At 40.9% G+C, this 19,599-nt stretch overlaps 2 protein-coding genes across 2 annotated transcripts; both read left to right on the top strand.

Moving 5' to 3' along the window:
* Nucleotides 1-1,239: 1,239 nt before the first annotated feature.
* On the top strand, nucleotides 1,240-6,635 carry LOC115789817 (solute carrier family 2, facilitated glucose transporter member 9-like). Its single transcript, XM_030743343.1, has 11 exons — nucleotides 1,240-1,332; nucleotides 1,437-1,597; nucleotides 1,723-1,847; nucleotides 1,998-2,127; nucleotides 2,725-2,873; nucleotides 2,974-3,161; nucleotides 3,339-3,449; nucleotides 3,936-4,037; nucleotides 6,000-6,075; nucleotides 6,195-6,322; nucleotides 6,429-6,635. Exons 1-11 carry the CDS (start codon nucleotides 1,306-1,308, stop codon nucleotides 6,633-6,635), a joined length of 1,404 nt encoding a protein of 467 aa, XP_030599203.1. The 5' UTR covers nucleotides 1,240-1,305.
* A 7,083-nt stretch (nucleotides 6,636-13,718) lies between these two features.
* LOC115789802 (solute carrier family 2, facilitated glucose transporter member 9-like) lies at nucleotides 13,719-19,599 on the top strand. The gene is made up of 11 exons (XM_030743325.1): nucleotides 13,719-13,760; nucleotides 13,865-14,025; nucleotides 14,151-14,275; nucleotides 14,426-14,555; nucleotides 16,644-16,792; nucleotides 16,893-17,080; nucleotides 17,774-17,884; nucleotides 18,483-18,584; nucleotides 18,679-18,754; nucleotides 19,065-19,192; nucleotides 19,299-19,599. The coding sequence occupies exons 1-11, from the start codon at nucleotides 13,734-13,736 to the stop codon at nucleotides 19,503-19,505; spliced, it is 1,404 nt and encodes a 467-aa protein (XP_030599185.1). The 5' UTR covers nucleotides 13,719-13,733; the 3' UTR covers nucleotides 19,506-19,599.

Below are 19,599 nucleotides of genomic sequence, written 5' to 3'. Positions count from 1 at the left end.
TGATTGGTACTGCTTTGGCTTATTAAAATGCAGATTTGGGTAGAAACCCTAAGAAGCAGCGATTTGAATAAGTGCACATCTGCATCCCAAATACAGATGACACTATGACATGATTGATCTGATTTAACAGTTAAAGTATTTCTTAGTGTGGTAGTTTGACATTTTGAAAAATTCACATTATTTTCTTTCCAGGTGTTAGGCAAACAGCTTCCTACGTAACATCCTATATTTGTTTTATTTAGATATACAAAAGTGCCAAACCAATACTTTTTTCTTTCCTGAACCTTGCAACTTCAAATTTTCTTAACTCCAAGAGTTAATTAGCAAGTGATAAAATAGAGCTGATGCTGGTTGTAGCTCAATGTTTACTGAACATACACAAGTCTGCCACTGAGCTTCTCATCATCTGGAAAACAAATATATTTTCCTATCTTTTAGGAATCACGGCTCTGTCCTGTGTGATATATGTGGCCCTTTAAGGTTCCATGAGGTGAATTTCTGTGGATGGCGTGTTCCCCATTAAGTTTTAAGCCAGTTAAACTGAGGTTAAAGGTAAGTTTTCCAAGTGTTTAAACAGATTGAAAGACAAAAAAAAACAGTTTGTGGAATAGTCTGCTCAGTATTTCAGGATTATTGAGCAGAATACTTAAGTAAAGAAACACCAAGTCCACCCAGCTTTTCCATCTCAGATACAAATTTTTATGTTACTCATACACACGCATATGATTACCAAAAATTATGTTTGCTTTGGCTTTTTTGTTTCAGTTGCCCTCAAACACTTTTGTTCTTTGACCTGAAAAATAGAGTTAATCATTTCAGTACTCAGTTAAATGTGTGCTGCAGCCATGTGAATTATCTGTAACGACTCCTCATCTGAAAACGACAGACGTCCCACGATGACACAGCACTTAAAATTGCTGGTAGGTAATATTACAAATTGTTTATTTCTCTGTGTTACATTTTTCTGTACATGTGTGGATGCCAAACTCAACCTTAGAAAATAAAAACAAAAGAAAAAGAAATATTTAATTTAGTATCTGAAGGACTGCTGTATCTGCAGAATTGACATGACCAATAGAAATAATTTAACATGTACAGTGACAAATGTAAGTTTAGGGAAATGTGGTGATGGAAAAGTACAATTTGATCATTTAACATGATTGACATTAAACAAAATGTACTTACATTTGTCATCAAAACTGCTCACATGCTTCTTTTTTCACATTTCTGCAGCTAGATTGTCCTGTTATAATTGCTGCCATTTTTGTGTGTGGTATTGGTGGAACATTTCACTATGGATACAACATGTCTGTGATGACCTCTCCCTCTGTTGTAAGTAAAATACTTGGTAAAATGAAAGAAATTTAAACACATACAACTTTAATCAGTAGCTTCAGCAAGTAAAGACACGTGTGTAACTGTGCATGTCGTTGCAGTTTATAAAGGAGCTGGTGAACAAAACCTGTGAGCACAGATACGGTCTCTCCCTGGAGCCATGGCAGCTCTCGCTCATATGGTCTTTCACGGTGTCCATTTACTGTATTGGGGGTTTACTGGGGTCGCTGGCAGGTGGTCCACTGGGATCAAAATTTGGCAGGTTGGTTTTTGTGAACAGAAAAGTTCCATCTTATGTTTATCTATTAATGTGTCACCATCAAAGACACACAACTAAATGTCCTGCTTTGGCCTCGGGCTCTAAGACTCTGTTTTTCTGTCCCACAGAAAGCGATGCCTGTGGTTAAACAATTTTGTGGCTATGTTTGGAGCTGTGTTGATGCTCTTGAGTAAAACAGCCATGTCTTTTGAGATGATCATGGCAGGGCGATTTCTCTATGGCATTAATTCAGGTAAACTTCTGAGCAGAGTCATTAGAGCTCCTTTTCCAGCTGCATAATCCCTTTTGTCACCTCACTGAATCCACTCAGTTTCTGTTTATACCTGTTATGTGGCTGTTTTCACCATTGTTGATTTTTACTTTTATTTGTTCACACCTCTAGGAGTCAGTCTCTCACTTCACGCAATGTACCTCATTGAATGCACTCCCTGGAAGCTAAGAGTGATTGTTGGTGTCACCGTTGGTTTCTTCATCTCTTTGGGGAAGTTCACTGGTCAGCTGCTGGGGATCAGGTGAGAACTCCATGCAGTCCTGTGAAAAAATAAGTATACCTGATGATTGATGAGCTTGTAGAACCCTCTTCAACAGAAATAACCTGAAGTTATCATTTTCTTTATGACTTCATGATTCACTCATGGTGGAGCAAATTTGGCCCACTCTAAAAAAAGACTATTAACAGTCTCAATTTTACATTATGGAACATATTCTAAAAATTGTAGACACAGTTTTTTTTATGGATTGTTGAACTTCTGCCCATCTACACTTCTGAGAAACTGTCTCTAAGATGCTCTTTGGATACCCAGTCGTGTGACCGATCTGCTACCAATACTTTTTTGAGATGTGTTGCTGCCATCAAATTCAAAATGTTGTTACACAAAGTAATAAAATGTCTCATTTTAAACAATTGATGGGCTTTCTATATTCTATCGTGAATAAAATTGTCATGTACGGCTGTGTGGGATGCAGAAAATGGACCCACAATACAGGACTTGGAAGGAAGGATTTTGATGACAGCAATATAGTCCTTTAAAACATTTCTTAACAGTGTTTTGGAACCATTTTATTGTTTTACATCTGTGATAGCCTGACTATTAATGTTGCACTTGCAGTGAGTTGCTTGGCACAGAGACGTTGTGGCCCTGGCTGCTTGGTTTCAGTGGTTTCACTGCGTTGTTTCAACTCCTCACCCTGTTCTTCCTGCCAGAATCTCCCAGCTTCCTGTTGTTGGACAGAGGAGACCGTCAGGCCTGTGAACAAGGTGTGCAAAAACATTTTTAGCTTTAGGGGATCCTTCTTTCATTATTACGTTTCAATCTTAACTTATGACCTAAATCACATGTTTTCTTATGTCACTCCAGCTTTAAAGCAGCTCTGGGGCAACAAGGACTACAGCAGAGAATTAGAGGAGATGTTGGAGGAGAAAGTTAATCTGCAAGGTGTTCACAACTTCTCAGTGTTGGAGCTGATTCAGAACAAAACAGTCCGCTGGCAGCTGATGACCATCTTTGTTATTTTCACCACATTGCAGCTGTGTGGCGCCAATGCTGTGAGTTACATGTCATAATAAATTTACTGTTGTTAATGCTCATAAAAATTTTCTCATAGACATAATATACACTTTCGAGAAATACCTAACATACACACCTCTTCTAAAATTTGGGTGTTTGTGAATAGAAACATCACATAGTTTCTTATCTCTCTGTATTTAACTTCTTCTCTCCAGGTGTACTTTTATTCTTTTGATGTGTTTCGTGCAGCAGGAATCCCAGAAGACAAGTTACGATATGCAGCCTTGGGGACAGGGCTCTGTGAAGTGTCCACCACTGTAGCCTGTGTAAGTCCTATTTCACTGATATCACATCATGTTTTATATCCAGTAAAATGTGGACTGCCCAGCAAAATATAGGCGCTCAGCTCAAGGACAACAAACTTTGAAAGGACAAAAAGTACTGATTAATTCAAAGGTGTTTATATGTGCAAAGAGACTAGCATTTCAGCAGTCAGAGCTGACAAAAACTAACAACTAACAGCTTGCATCATCATCTAATATATATAAAACTTTAACTTGACTGATTTCTTTGTTCACGCTACTGTTAGTCAATTTTAAGGCAAGTTTATGTCCCTGAACATTTTTGCATACTGTAGCATCCTTTGTGAAGTATCAAATCATTTATAGAAAAGGAAAAAAAAAAGCCTTCATTATTCTCTCACAGTGTCAGAAAGTCTCCCTGTAACATGAACGCCCCGTGGCAGCTGTTCTCATGTGTAATCGTAGCTCCCCCATGTGGCTGTTTAGGTTAAATGTGTTCTCATGTTGCAGTTCACGATTATTGAGAAAACAGGGAAAACAGCCCTGCTGTTCAGAGCGTACACAGGAATGTCTGTGATACTGATTCTCCTCACCATCACTGTGTACTTGCAAGTGAGTAACTGCAACACCAGCCACCTTTATAAAAAAAAACATGGTAACAGTTTATAATACGGCCTGTGACGAAGGCTGTAAGTACATGTATTTTACAGGGATGTACCCTGTAAGTACATTTATGTTTTGCGCAATTTCCAGCACTAAGGCCGTAAGTACCCATTCCTAATTGTAAGTACCGTATAAGGCCCTAAGTACTGTGACTAAGGCTGTAAGTACCCCATACCTACGTGTAAGTACCTCAACAAAGGCCGCAAGGCCATATTACAGAGATGTACCCTGTAAGTACATTTAACATCTGCATAATTTCCAGGTAACGTAGCCGAAAAACCAACACTGTTTCCCCGATACTAGATGTTAGATGCAACTTATTGTCATTGTGCACACAAAGCACACAACAAAATGATCGTTCCAGATCACTCATCCAGAGACGAGCATCTGCGGTCATGCAGCCAGAGACCGGCGCGACCGTTAGGCAATGTGGTTTAAGTGTCTTGCCCAAGGACACAACGCAGCGCAGGGACAGGGGCTTGAACCAGCAACCCAACTGCAAGGCGAATGCCTACCCACTGCGCCACTGCCACTGGTTACATCGTTGGTACGCTATACTTTTCAGGGCGCGGGTCGTATGATGTAGTAGTTTAACCTAACTTACAGGTATTTTATAGGGATGTAACCTGTAAGTACACTTAAATTCTGCGCAATTTCCAGGAGTCCTGGAACTTATGGCCGTAACCCCAAAACTAAGCACAACTAAAATTTACTTACAGGGTGCATCCCTGTATAATACCTGTACTTACACGTAAGTACAGGGTACTTACAGCCATAGTCCCAGAACTTATAGCCTTAATCCTGTAAGTTACACAGAACTACATCCTACATTTTAGGATCCGGGAAACAGTGTTGGTTTTTCGGCTAAATTACCTGGAAATTACGCAGAACTTAAATGTACTTACATGGTGCATCCCTGTAAAAGACATGTACTTACAGCCTTAGTCATGGTACTTGTGGCCTTAGTCATGGTACTTACACGTAGATACAGGTTCTTACTGTCATGGTCCTGGACCGGTTACTGAGTGTTGTGTGTTTTTTTCTGTGAGATTCTGTTTTTTGTTGTATTTCTGCTGTGTTCCTAAGTTTGTTTACAGTTTAGATTCCTGGTTTGTTATAATTTCTGAATCCTGTTATTAGTTAAAGTTATTGTATTTCAGTCTGCTTTCCCTTTGTTCTCGACTTCCCCGCGTCGCCATGTTTCTGTGTCTGTCTTGTTCCCCATATCTTGGCCCTTTGTTTCGTGTTTTGTGTTTAGTTTCACTTCATGTAATCATGTATCCTTAAGATCCCAATAGCTTTAGAGTTTAGTTCTCCCTGTGTTTTCCCTTAGTGTTCCTCCCTTTTGTGTAGAGTCTCTTGTGTCTGTTTTCCTGTGTGTCTGCCTACCCATGTGCCGATGTCAAGTTTGTGTTTGTTTCCCTGTCTTCTCTCTTTCTGTCTTGTGTTCTGTGCATCTTGTGTCCTGCTTTGTGTCCCCTTGTCTCGTTTGTGTAATTCTGTTTACCTGTGCCTCGTCCTCCCCAGCTGTCTCTCTCTCTCTCTCTCTCCCTGATTACCTGATGTGTTTATTTAAGGTCTCAGTGTTCCTTCAGTTCATTGTTGTGTTGTTGTCTATGTTGCTAGTAAGCTGTGTGTTCTGTTGTTTGTAGTTTTCCCTCTTGTCTCCAGCTCTGCTGTGACTCTGGGATTTAGTGTTTTTGTGTTTTGGACTTTGCATGTGAGCCTCCTGCATTAAAGCTGTTTGAGTTCAGCTCAGTTTTCACTCCTCCTGCATTTGGGTCCAACCCTGCTGCACAGTGACACATAACACTTATGGCTTTAGTCACAGGCGGTATTATAAAGTGTTACCATAAACACATCCATCCATTTTGATACATCACCCAACTTAAACCCTTTCATTTTGCTCAGACTCAGGTCTCCTGGATGCCGTACTGCAGCATGGTCCTCATTTTCCTCTTTATATTCTTTTTTGCCACTGGTCCAGGTACGTTTATCTCTCAAGCTAAACATATTTCTTTAGACTAAAATGATTACATCAAGAAAGTTTTCTGTTTGAGCAAACAATGAGGAGATCTTGTTATAACATGTACATTTCCCCTGAAGTTGGAGTAACACCTCCTCTTCCAGGGGACGTCTTTGCTCAGCCTTTCAGATCAGCTGCATATGCAGTCACCTGCACCCTGAACTGGGCAGGCCTATTTGTGCTTGGGATGCTCTTCCCTATCATAGTGGTATGTATGTTTTCATGGTGTGCCATATTCTTAAGATAATTTGAAACCAGATGAAATGTGTCATGCACAAGGACTCACAAATGGCCTCCAAATGCTTTATTTCCAGGAGAAACTGGATTACTTCTGCTTTCTTATTTTTCTCTTTTTTTGCCTCGGCTGTGCGATTTATCTGAAATTCAGCGTCCCTGAGATCAAAAATAAGACGCCGCTGGAGATTGCTGCAGAGTTTGAGAAGATACGCTGCAAACCTAAACTAAAAAACTTCACTGAGAAGAAAGTCAGTGGAATCATATCATATGAAACCAAACTGTGATTAGATAAAGTCAATAAATTGAAATGCACTGCTAAATGTGCAGCTCGAAGAAATCACTGCATGTCAGATATGAATGGCCTAACAAATATTTAGGATCAAACTGGTCATCATAGACCATGTCATGTTATAGACCTGTGTTTTTTTTAGATTAAAAAGTATGATTTTAAAAGTGATTTGTGGCAACATTTTTCCTGTTTGTGATTTCTTACTTTATCCTTAAACTTTGTCAGACCTTAAAATGTCCGTGTGGTTGTCAGTGGGACACTGAGACAAATATTGTACTTTTTGTTTCAAGTTATGATTAGGCCATGTCACAGTCTGGCTCCATGACAAATAATAGGAGAGACACCAGTTGAATCAGATATTAACAGTTTATTTGTCCAAAAACAGTAAGGTGCAAACAATAATGCTCCATGAAGTGTGACAATCAGTACTTTCAGCGTGTTGGATGAATGGAGGGATGCTGAGTATGCACAGTGTTGCAGTGTAACAAAGCAAGATAAACCCAACCAAACAAATAACCATGGTGCTGGATGAATGAAGGTATAAAAAAAAGAAAACTTTCAGAGCTGAGACAGCCAGCTCTTAAATGCTCCAGGGAGACTGGCCAGGTGCTCCCAGTTGCACTGATTAACCCCGACCACCAGGAACCTTCAAGACAACACAGACAACAGCAGGCCCTGGCCAGGGCAGAGGGCGGTCACAGTCATCATAGATTTACATTGTAATTTTTTTTATCTCTTATGAAATATAATACATTTTTATAGTTTAAACTGTACGAGAGCAGTGCTCTACAAGCATCTCCTCCAAGGAGAAGAAGAAAGGCCTTGACCAAAAGTGAGTTCAACTAGAGTAATATCGCATACTAATATTAATTACATTAATGAGCAGCTTGGGGGGCTCCACAAAGGACTGTCCTGGCTCCATTTGTTTTCACACTGTTTACAACAGACTTCAAATTGTGAGTCCTGCCACATCCAGAAATACTCAGATGACACTGCCATTGTGGTGTGTACCAGGAATGGACAGGAATCAGAAAACAGGGATCTTGTTAAAGCATTCAGCAACTGGCGTCACAAAACCCATCTCATAGTGAACACCTCTAAGACAAAGGAAATGATAGAAGATTTCCAAAGATTAAGGCTCCCTCTACAGCCTGTAAAGGTTTGTGGAGTGGACATAGAGGTGGTAACAAACTATACGAAAAGGGCAGAAAACCAAGATCTCTTGACATTTACAGTTAAATGCTGAATATGTTCTATCAGTATCTGTATTGGTAAGTGTGCTGTTCTATGCTGCAGTCTGCTGGGGTGGCAGCATCAGAAACAAGTATGCAAGGAGACTGGACAAACTAAGCAAAGCCGGCTCTGTAATTGGAGCCAGAATGGACACACTGGGAGAGGTGGTAGAAAAATTCCCACTAAGATGTTAGAAGCCATCCTGAACAACTCTGAGCACCAACTTTATGACGTCCTTATGGAACAGAATTCATAAGTACTGAAAGACGCCTCTCTCTCTGCTGTAAAACTGAGAGATACAAAAAAATCATTTGCACCCACAGCCATGATGGCTTTTCATACAAATAGTAGATGAGCTGTCAGACATATGTATTTCCCTCTGGGATCAATAAAGTTATTCTTATTCTCACCCTTAATGTGCACACTGCACAACTCAGAATAACACACATGGCCAACATGTGTTTCTGGGCTTTCATTAGTTTTTCTTTCTCAGCTAAAATTAGTCTTTTTACTATTTCTGTGTTTCATAGTTCACAAAACCAGATCACAAAGTAATCCCTTATTTATATATCATAAAAATATTGTTGCTCATATGATAAGTTAGACAATAAATTGCAATCTAAAATCCACTGGTAAATCTCCACAACTTCCAATGCTTTTTGACACTCTAACCTATTCCCGTCTTCTGGAAGTTTGCACCCTAACCCTGTATAAATGTTTGAGTCATCAGTTTATTCAGCTTCTCCCCCTCAGTAAGTGTTGCTGCAGCAGAAACTGAAGAATATGAATGTGCCTAGCACAAAGACTCATTTAATTGTTGATGTTTAACATCAAATCCTTAATTTAGTGGTGTGATATAAAACATATTTGAAATATTGTGTACTCCCTGTGGACTCCCTGTGGCACCAATATTTAGGTGCCATGGGCAGTAACATTTTCTGAGTTTATTTATTAGAATATTTGCCACAACAAGGGGTGTATGAAGTGTTTTTATCTTAAAATGTTTGAGATGCATTTTAAAATTCTCCCAGCTATTTGGGATAAGATTGACATGATAATTATAAAAATTTACTGAATGTATTTATCAAAAATACTTTGTTACATAGTTGTGACTGGTTGTTACAAACCTTTTTTAAAGTATGTCCTCATATGGGGACAATGAATTTATTTTACAGTGTAATACAATAAAGTCACCATTGTTTAATCAAGTATTAAACACTTTATTGAGCAGAATGAAGTATAAGGTGCAAAAAAAAGCCAAAATGTGATGTCTTCACATGAGGGTGCAGGATTCCCAGGAGGCAATATTAACTTTGTGTAACTTTATTTACTGCACACTCAAAATAAGTTAGGTCTAATTTAGTCAGGTTACTTCATTTTTTAAAGTAAAGTTAGCTTATCATGTCTTACAGTGTGTGGTGCCATATGTTGTGTTTATTCATAATTTTGAACTCTGTGTCGATTCATTATGATTTCACACTTTTCTACACAGCACTGGCTGATTGTGTACTCATGTTTTTGCTGTGTGTATTTCTGCTTGTAGCGTGTAAGTCTCCATACTACGAGAGCATGGGCTTTGAGCTGATGAGAGACAGGATGTGTCGATTAGATACCCTCACGAGATTCTACGCTACAAGTACGACCCCAGCTTTCCCACTCGGTTAGTTTCAAATCTCTCTAATGATTCATGCCACAGTGAACCAGCTAATCAATTCATCTGATATTTTTTTCTTCCTGTCAATTATTGATAAACTTGCTCACCTCTTTCCTCTTTTTCTTCCTCAGAGGTTTAGTGGTTGACACCACATATGGGAATCTCCTGAAGGTGGATTCAAATGGGAATATTTTAGTCTGCAGTCACGGATTTCTCCGCCATTCTTCCTTGCAGATCCTCTCCAGTTCCGTCAGGTTGGATGGTGAACGTTGGTGGACGGCCATTTTCAGGTCTCTCCAGAGATGCTCAATTGGGTTTAGGTCAGGGATCTGGCTGGGCCAGTCAAAAATGGTCACAGAATTGTTGTGAAGCCACTCCTTTGTTATTTTAGCTGTGTGTTTAGGGTCATTATCTTGTTGGAAGGTGAAACTTCAGCCCAGTCTGAGGTCCTGAGCACTCTGGAAGAGGTTTTCTTCCAGGATATCTTTGTACTTGGCTGCATTCGTCTTTCCTTCAATTACAACCAGTCGTCCTGTCCCTGCAGCTGAAAAACACCCCTATAGCATGATGCTGCCACCACCATGTTTCACTGTTGGGATTATATTGGACAGGTGATGAGCAGTGCCTGTTTTTCTCCACACATACTGCTTAGAATTAACACCAAAATGTTCAATCTTCGTCTCATCAGACCAGAGAATCTTATTTCTCATAGTCTGGGAGTCCTTCATGTGTTTTTTGGAAAACTCTATGCGGGCTTTCATATGTCTTGCACTGAGGAGAGGCTTCCATCAGGCCACTCTGCCATAAAGCCCCGACTGGTGTAGGGCTGCAGTGATAGCTGACTTTGTGGAACTTTCTCCCATCTCCCTACTGCATCTCTGGAGCTCAGCCACAGTGATCTTTGGGTTCTTCTTTACCTCTCTCACCAAGGCTCTTCTCCCACGATTGCTCAGTTTGGCTGGACGGCCAGGTCTAGGAAGAGTTCTGGTCATTCCAAACTTCTTCCATTTAAGGATTATGGAGGCCCCTGTGCTCTTAGGAACCTTGAGTGCTGCAGAAATTCTTTTGTAACCTTGGCCAGAGCTGTGCCTTGCCACAATTCTGTCTCTGAGCTCTTTGGGCATTTCCTTCAACCTCATGATTCTCGTTTACTCTGAGCTGTGAGGTCTTATATAGACAGGTGTGTGCCTGTCCTAATCAAGTCCAATCAGTTTAATTAAACACAGTTGGACTCCAGTGAAGGAGTAGAACCATCTCAAGGAGGATCAGAAGAAATGGACAGCATGTGAGTTAAATATCACTGTCACAGCAAAGGGTCTGAATACTTATGACCATGTGATATTTCAGTTTTTCTTTTTTAATAAATTTGCAAAAATTTCTACATTTCTGTTTTTTTCTGTCAAGATGGGGTGCTGAGTGTACATTAATGAGAAATAAAATGAACTTTTTTGATTTTAGCAAATGGCTGCAATGAAACAAAGAGTGAAAAATTTAAGGGGGTCTGAATACTTTCCGTACCCACTGTAACTGTAGGTCACTTCATTTTATTCAGCTTAAAAACTGCCAAAAAGGGGAAAAATGGCAAGAAATAATCATCACTATAAAACATTTTCACTTGTTTACTTGCATAATGTTGTTTTTTGTTATTACAAAAAAAGCAACTTTAATAATAAATATGAAAATTAGGTTAAAAAAATCTAAAAATTGAGTAGTGCCGTTTTTGACTTTAGTGGTTCACTAACTGAGGTGGTTAAACAACTCCTTGGTGGCAGGGCCCCTGGGGTGGATGAGATTTGCCCTGAGTTCCTGAAGGCTCTGGATGTTGTAGGGCTGTCTTGGTTGACACGCCTCTACAACATTGTGTGGGGATCTGGGGCAGTGCCATTGGATTGGCAGACCGGGATGGTGGTCCCCATCTTTAAGAAGGGAGACCAGAGGGTGTGCTCCAACTTCTGGGGGATCGCACTCCTCAGCCTCCCCGGTAAGGGTATGCCAGGGTGCTGGAAAGGAGGGTCCACCCGTTAGTCAAACCTCAGATCCAGAAGGAACAATGTGGTTTTCATTGTGGTTGTGGAACGCTGGACCAGCTCTTTATCCTCTCGAGGATATTCGAGTGTGCGTGGGAGTTTGCCCATCCAGTCTACATGTGCTTTGTGGACTTGGAGAAGGCATTTCCCCATGTCCCTTGGGGTATCCTGTGGGAGGTCCTGCGGGAGTATGGGGTGTCTGGCCCATTGTTGCGGGCCATTCAGTCTCTGTACAACCACAGTGAGAGCTTGGTCCGTATAGCTGGTAATAAGTCAGACTAATTTCCTGTGAGTGCTGGACTTCATCAGGGCTGCCCTTTGTCACTGGTTCTGTTCATAATTTTTATGGACAGAATTTCTAGGCGTAGCCAGGTGGCGGAAAGCTTCTTCCTTGGTGGCCTCAGAGTCTCGTCTCTGCTCTTTGCAGATGATGCGGTCCTGTTGGCTTCATCAGGTGGTGGCCTCCAGCTCGCAGTGGAACGGTTCGCAGCCTAATGTGAAGCAGCTGGCACGAGAATCAGCACCTCTAAGTCTGAGGCCATGGTCCTCAGCCAGAAAAGGGTGGAGTCCCCTCTCTGGCTCAGGGACGAGTTCCTGCCCCAGGTGGAGGAGTTCAAGTATATCAGGGTCCTTGTCCATGAGTGACGGGAGAAGGGAGCAGGAGATCGACAGATGGATAGGGTCTGCTTCTGCAGTTATGCAGACGCTGCACCGGTCTGTCATGGTGAAGAGGGAGCTTCGTGTAAAAGCAAAGCTGTCGATTTATCGGTCGATCTACGTCCCTACCCTCACCTATGGTCACAAGCTTTGGGTAGTGACCAAAAGAATAAGATCGGGAATACAAGCGGCAGAAATGAGTTTCCTTCAAAGGGTGGCTGGCCTCTCCCTTAGAGATAAGGTGAGGAGTACGGCCATTCTGGAGGGGCTCAGAGTGGAGCCGCTGCTCCTCCACATCAAAAGGAGCCAGTTGAGGTGGCTTGGGCATCTGATTAGGATGCCTCCTGGCCGCATCTTGGGTGAGGTGTTCCGGGCATGTCCCACCGGGAGGAGGCCCCATGGTAGACCCAGGACACGCTGGGGAAATTATATCTTTCGGTTGTCCTGGGAATGCCTTGGGGTCCCCCTGGATGAGCTGGAGGAGGTGACAGGGGAGAGGGAAGTCTGGGCTTCTCTGCTTTGGCTCCTGCCCCCGTGACCCAGCCCCGGATAAGCAGAAAAGAATGGATGGATGGATGGATGGATAGATGGATGGATGGATGGATGGATGGATGGGCTCACTAAAATTGACATTTTTATTTATTTATTTTTTCTTATAAACCATAGCAGTCAATACAAACTACTGAGTTGAAAATAAGAATTTACACAAACTAGATGTAAATTAATGCACACTTGTAAAATATAACGCCATTAAGCTTTAAGCCAAGTAAAGCGAGGTTAGTGTTTTAACAGATTATAAGACAATAAAAACCTTTTGTGGAATAGTTTGCTATTCTTTCATTCCCATTGGGCAGATTCTTAAATAAACAAAAACCAAGTCCACCCAGCTTTTCCATCTCAGATACAAATTTTTATGTTACTCATTCACAAGTATACATTTACCAAACATGGTGTTTCCTTTGCTTTTTGTTGTTGTTGTTGTAGTTGCCCTCACACACTTTTGTTCTTTGACCTGAAAAATAGAGTTAATCATTTCAGTACTCAGTTAAATGTGTGCTGCAGCCATGTGAATTATCTGTAACGACTCCTCATCTGAAAACGACAGACGTCCCACGATGACACGGCACTTAAAATTGCTGGTAGGTATTATTACAAATTGTTTGTTTCTCTGTGTTACATTTTTCTGTACGTGTGGATGCCAAACTCAACCTTAGAAAATAAAAACGAAAGAAAAAGAAATATTTAATTTAGTATCTGAAGGACTGCTGTATCTGCAGAATTGACATGACCAATAGAAATAATTTAACATGTACAGTGACAAATGTAAGTTTAGGGAAATGTTGTGATGGAAAAGTACAATTTGATCATTTAACATGATTGACATTAAACAAAATGTACTTACATTTGTCATCAAAACTGCTCACATGCTTCTTTTTTCACATTTCTGCAGCTAGATTGTCCTGTTATAATTGCTGCCATTTTTGTGTGTGGTATTGGTGGAACATTTCACTATGGATACAACATGTCTGTGATGACCTCTCCCTCTGTTGTAAGTAAAATACTTGGTAAAATGAAAGAAATTTAAACACATACAACTTTAATCAGTAGCTTCAGCAAGTAAAGACACGTGTGTAACTGTGCATGTTGTTGCAGTTTATAAAGGAGCTGGTGAACAAAACCTGTGAGCACAGATACGGTCTCTCCCTGGAGCCATGGCAGCTCTCGCTCATATGGTCTTTCACGGTGTCCATTTACTGTATTGGGGGTTTACTGGGGTCGCTGGCAGGTGGTCCACTGGGATCAAAATTTGGCAGGTTGGTGTTTGTGAACAGAAAAGTTAAATCTTATGTTTATCTATTAATGTGTCACCATCAAAGACACACAACTAAATGTCCTGCTTTGGCCTCGGGCTCTAAGACTCTGTTTTTCTGTCCCACAGAAAGCGATGCCTGTGGTTAAACAATTTTGTGGCTATGTTTGGAGCTGTGTTGATGCTCTTGAGTAAAACAGCCATGTCTTTTGAGATGATCATGGCAGGGCGATTTCTCTATGGCATTAATTCAGGTAAACTTCTGAGCAGAGTCATTAGAGCTCCTTTTCCAGCTGCATAATCCCTTTTGTCACCTCACTGAATCCACTCAGTTTCTGTTTATACCTGTTATGTGGCTGTTTTCACCATTGTTGATTTTTACTTTTATTTGTTCACACCTCTAGGAGTCAGTCTCTCACTTCACGCAATGTACCTCATTGAATGCACTCCCTGGAAGCTAAGAGTGATTGTTGGTGTGACCGTTGGTTTCTTCTTGTCCTTGGGGAAGTTCACTGGTCAGCTGCTGGGGATCAGGTGAGAACTCCATGCAGTCCCGTGAAAAACTAAGTATACTTGATGATTGAAGAGCTTGTAGAACCCTCTTCAACAGAAATAACCTGAAGTTATCATTTTATTTTTGACTTCATCATTGAATCATGGTGAAGAAATTTTGGCCCACTATTAAAAGACTATTAACAGTCTTTTACATCATGGAACATATTCTAAAATTTCTAGACACTGTTTTTTATGGACTGGTAAGTATCTATCTATCTATCTATCTATCTATCTATCTATCTATCTATCTATCTATCTATCTATCTATCTATCTATCTATCTATCTATCTATCTATCTATCTATCTATCTATCTATCTATCTATCTATCTATCTATCCATCCATCCATCCATCCATCCATCCATCCATCCATCTATCCATCTATCCATCCATCCATCCATTCATTCTTCGGTCACTACCCAAAGTTCATGACCATAGGTGAGTGTAGGGACATAGATTGACCGATAAATCGACAGCTTCGTTTTCACACTCAGCTCCCTCTTTACCAGTGCAGCATCTGTATCACTGCAGAAGCAGCCCCAATCTGTCTGTCAATCTCCTGCTCCCTACTCCTGTCACTTTTGAACAAGACCCCGAGATACTTAAACTCCTCCACCTGGGGCAGGAAGTTGTCCCTGAGCATGTGTGGGCACTTGACCCTTTTCCAGCTGAAGACCAGGGCCTCAGATTTAGAGGTGCTATTTCTCATGCCAGCTGCTTCACACTCGGCTGTGAACCATTCCACTGGGAGCTGGAGGCCACCACCTGATGAAGCCATGAGGACTGCATTATCTGCAAAAAGCAGAGATGAGATTCTGAGGCCATTTGGCTATGGCTATAAATTCTGTCTTTAAAAATTATGAACAGAATCGGTGACAGAGGACAGCCCCGATGAAGTCCAACACTCACAGGAAACGAGTCCGACTTATTACCAGCAATACAAACCAAGCTCTTGCTGTGGTTGTACAGAGACTGAATGGCCTGCAACAATGGGCCAGACACCCCATACTCCCACAGCACCTCTCACAGGATACCCCGAGGGACGCGGTCAAATGCCTTCTCTAAGTCCACAAAACATGTGGACTGGGTGGACAAACTCCCACACACACTCGAATATCCTCGAGAGGATGAAGAGCTGGTTCACTGTTCTGTGTCCAGGATGAAAATTGAATTGTTTCTCTTGGATCTGAGGTTCAACTAATGGACGGACCTTTCCAGCACCCTGGCATAGAACTTACCAGGAAGGCTAAGAAGTGTGATCCCCTGATAGTTGGAAAGTCTTTTTCCATGGCCTCACTGAACTCCTCCCACACCCGAGTTTTTGCTTTGGCCACAGCCCGAGTCACATTCCTTGTTCCTTGTTCCTTGTTAGTATGGTTAGTATGTGATGAGGGACCATCTGGGAACACCAGGTACTGTTGTGCTATTTGTATCTCAGGGGATAGAGCATGTCACCTGTAGTTCGATTCCTTACCTGCTCCAGTCTGCCAGATTAATTACTTTTTTCTCTCTTTTTTTTTATTAATGCGAAGCCAAAAATGTTCCCTTTTATATGGTATTTTTCTGGTGCCTGAGCTGCTGGAATATTGTTTTTAAAAGATTGTTTTTTAACGGTGTGCTTCTGAGACACTGACATTCTATGATGCTCATTGTTTACCCAATCATGTTACTGAACATCTACCAATTAATGTAATTAGATGCAAAATGTTCATTCAGCTTTCTTTTTAGTATGAAATAATCAAATGTCTAATTTTAAACAATTGCTGTGTTTTCTATATTCTACTGTGAATAAAATATGATTTTTATGAGATTTTTAAAGCATTGTATTCTGTTTTTAATTTCCTTTAACAGATTGTCCCAACTTTTTTGGAATTTGATTTGTTGAGTACAATTCTTTTTACCAAGTATGAAGAAGAAATAATGTCTAATCAAGGACTATTCAATTTTGTATTTTGATGACAATAATATACAAACTTTGGTCCTTTAAAACATTTCTTAACAGTGTTTTTGGAACCATTTTTATTGTTTTACATCTGTGATAGCCTGACTATTAATGTTGTACTTGCAGTGAGTTGCTTGGCACAGAGACGTTGTGGCCCTGGCTGCTTGGTTTCAGTGGTTTCACTGCGTTGTTTCAACTCCTCACCCTGTTCTTCCTGCCAGAATCTCCCAGCTTCCTGTTGTTGGACAGAGGAGACCGTCAGGCCTGCGAACAAGGTGTGCAAACACATTTTTAGCTTTAGGGGATCCTTCTTTCATTATTATGTTTCAATCTTAACTTATGACCTAAATCACATGTTTTCTTATGTCACTCCAGCTTTAAAGCAGCTCTGGGGCAACAAGGACTACAGCAGAGAATTAGAGGAGATGTTGAAGGAGAAAGTTAATCTGCAAGGTGTTCGCAACTACTCAGTGTTGGAGCTGATTCAGAACAAAACAGTCCGCTGGCAGCTGATGACCATCTTTGTCATTTTCACCACATTGCAGCTGTGTGGCGCCAATGCTGTGAGTTACATGTCGTAATAAATTTACTGTTTTTACTACTCATAAAAATTTTCTCATAGACATAATATACACTTTTGAGAAATCCTAACATACACACCTCTTCTAAAATTTGGGTGTTTGTGAATAGAAACATGTCATGAATCAGCTGTGTGGCAGGCAGGAAGGAGGACCCCAATGCAGGATACACAAGACGGAAGTAAATAACAACTCAGCTTTATTTTAGCGAGGGCAGAACAGAAAGCAACTTGACTTAAATTCTCAGAGCTAAGGCAAAAACAGGATACACACAGCAAGAAACCAAAGAACAAGACGACGCGACAACAGGCACTGAAAACACTGGACTTAAATACACAGGAGGACTGATGAGGGAAGAGGAAACAGGTGGGAACACAGGTGACGCTGGTAACACTGACGAGACCAGGGGAAGCAAAACTGAACACAAGAGACCGGGACTAGATGACTAACAAAATAAAACAGGAAGTAAGACGATGGAACAGAGACGCAGACCTTACACAGGATACAGAGAGAACACCAGGGACTAGAAATAACAATTAAACCTCACAACCAAAAGAAACCCAAAACAGAACAGACAAAATGAAGCAAAACAAAAACACACGGGGTCCAAAGGACCCCGGACCATGACAAAACATCACATAGTTTCTTATCTCTCTGTATTTAACTTCTTCTCTCCAGGTGTACTTTTATTCTTTTGATGTGTTTCGTGCAGCAGGAATCCCAGAAGACAAGTTACGATATGCAGCCTTGGGGACAGGGCTCTGTGAAGTGTCCACCACTGTAGCCTGTGTAAGTCCTATTTCACTGATATCCAGTCATGTTTTATATCCAATAAAATGTGGACTGCCCAGCAAAACATAGGTGCTCAGCTCAAAGACAGCAAACTTTGAAAGGACAAAAAGTACTGATTAATTCAAAGGAGTTTATATGTGCAAAGAGACTAGCATTTCAGCAGTCAGAGCTGACAAAAACTAACAACTTGCATCACTGGAGTCATCATCTAATATATATAAAACTTTAATCAACTGGTGTACATCTGGTATGGGCTGAATATAATTGTTCAATTTCTTTGTTCGGGCTTCTGTTGAAATGTTAGTCTTTTAGCACAAGTCAGTTTTAAGGCAAATTTATGTACCTGAATATTTTGTATAATATCCAATAGCACCTTATCAATTTTTTTTTATTTATTCACTTTTTGGTGATGTATCAAATCATTTATAGAAAAAAAAAAAAGCCTTCATTCTTCTTTCACAGTGTCAGAAGGTCTCCCGGTAATGTGAACTCCCTGTGGCACCTGTTCTCGTAGCGCCCCCATGTGGCTGTTTGATTCTGTGCCTTTATTGCAGAACATTTATTGCAGCAGGTTAAATGTGTTCTCATGTTGCAGTTCACGATTATTGAGAGAACAGGAAAAAAAGCCCTGTTGTTCAGAGCGTACACAGGAATGTCTGTGGTACTGATTCTCCTCACCATCACTGTGTACTTGCAAGTGAGTCACTGTAAAACCGGCCACCTTTTTGTTTATTTTATATATCTGTATTTTTTGATACATCACCCAGCTTAAACCCTCTCATTTTGCTCAGACTCAGGTCTCCTGGATGCCGTACTGCAGCATGATCCTCATTTTCCTCTTTATATTTTTTTTTGCCTCTGGTCCAGGTACGTTTATCTCTTAAGCTAAAAGTATTTCTGTAGACTAAAATAGAAAGAGCTTTATTTGTCACATACATATACATGCAGTGAGATTCATTCTCTGCATTTAACCCATCACACACATGGAGTATGTAGTACACACAGCACAGCATGGAGCAGGGGGCAGCCAAGGGGCGCCCGGGGAGCAACCTGGGGGGGTGGGCTTGCTCAGGGACCCACAGTGATGCCAGCCCGAGGAAATATTTATATCAAGAATGTTTTCTTTTTGAGCAAACAATGAGGAGATCTTGTTGTAACATGTACATTTCCCCTGAAGTTGGAGTAACACCTCCTCTTCCAGGGGAAGTCTTTGCTCAGCCTTTCAGACCAGCTGCATACACAATCGCCTGCACCCTAAGCTGGGCAGGCCTGTTTGTGCTTGGGATGCTCTTCCCCATCATAGTGGTAAGTATGTTTTCATTGTGTGCCATATTTTTTAGAGGATTTTAAACCAGATGAAATGTGTCATGCACAAGGACTCACAAATGGCCTCCAAATGCTTTATTTCCAGGAGAAACTGGATTACTTCTGCTTTCTTATTTTTCTCTTTTTTTGCCTCTGCTGTACAATTTATGTGAAATTCAACGTCCCTGAGACCAAAAATAAGACGCCGCTGGAGATCGCTGCAGAGTTTGAGAAGATGCGCTGCAAACCCAAACTGAAAAACTTCACTGAGAAGAAAGTCAGTGGAATCATATCATATGAAACCAAACTGTGATTAGATATATTCAACAAATTGAAATGCACTGCTAAATGTGCAGCTCGAAGAAGTCACTGCATGTCAGAAGACGATATGAATGGACTTAATGAAT

This window comes from Archocentrus centrarchus, chromosome 12 (assembly GCF_007364275.1).
Source record: "Archocentrus centrarchus isolate MPI-CPG fArcCen1 chromosome 12, fArcCen1, whole genome shotgun sequence".
In the NCBI taxonomy this organism is placed as follows: domain Eukaryota; kingdom Metazoa; phylum Chordata; class Actinopteri; order Cichliformes; family Cichlidae; genus Archocentrus; species Archocentrus centrarchus.
This window is presented reverse-complemented; position numbering and strand designations above follow the sequence as displayed.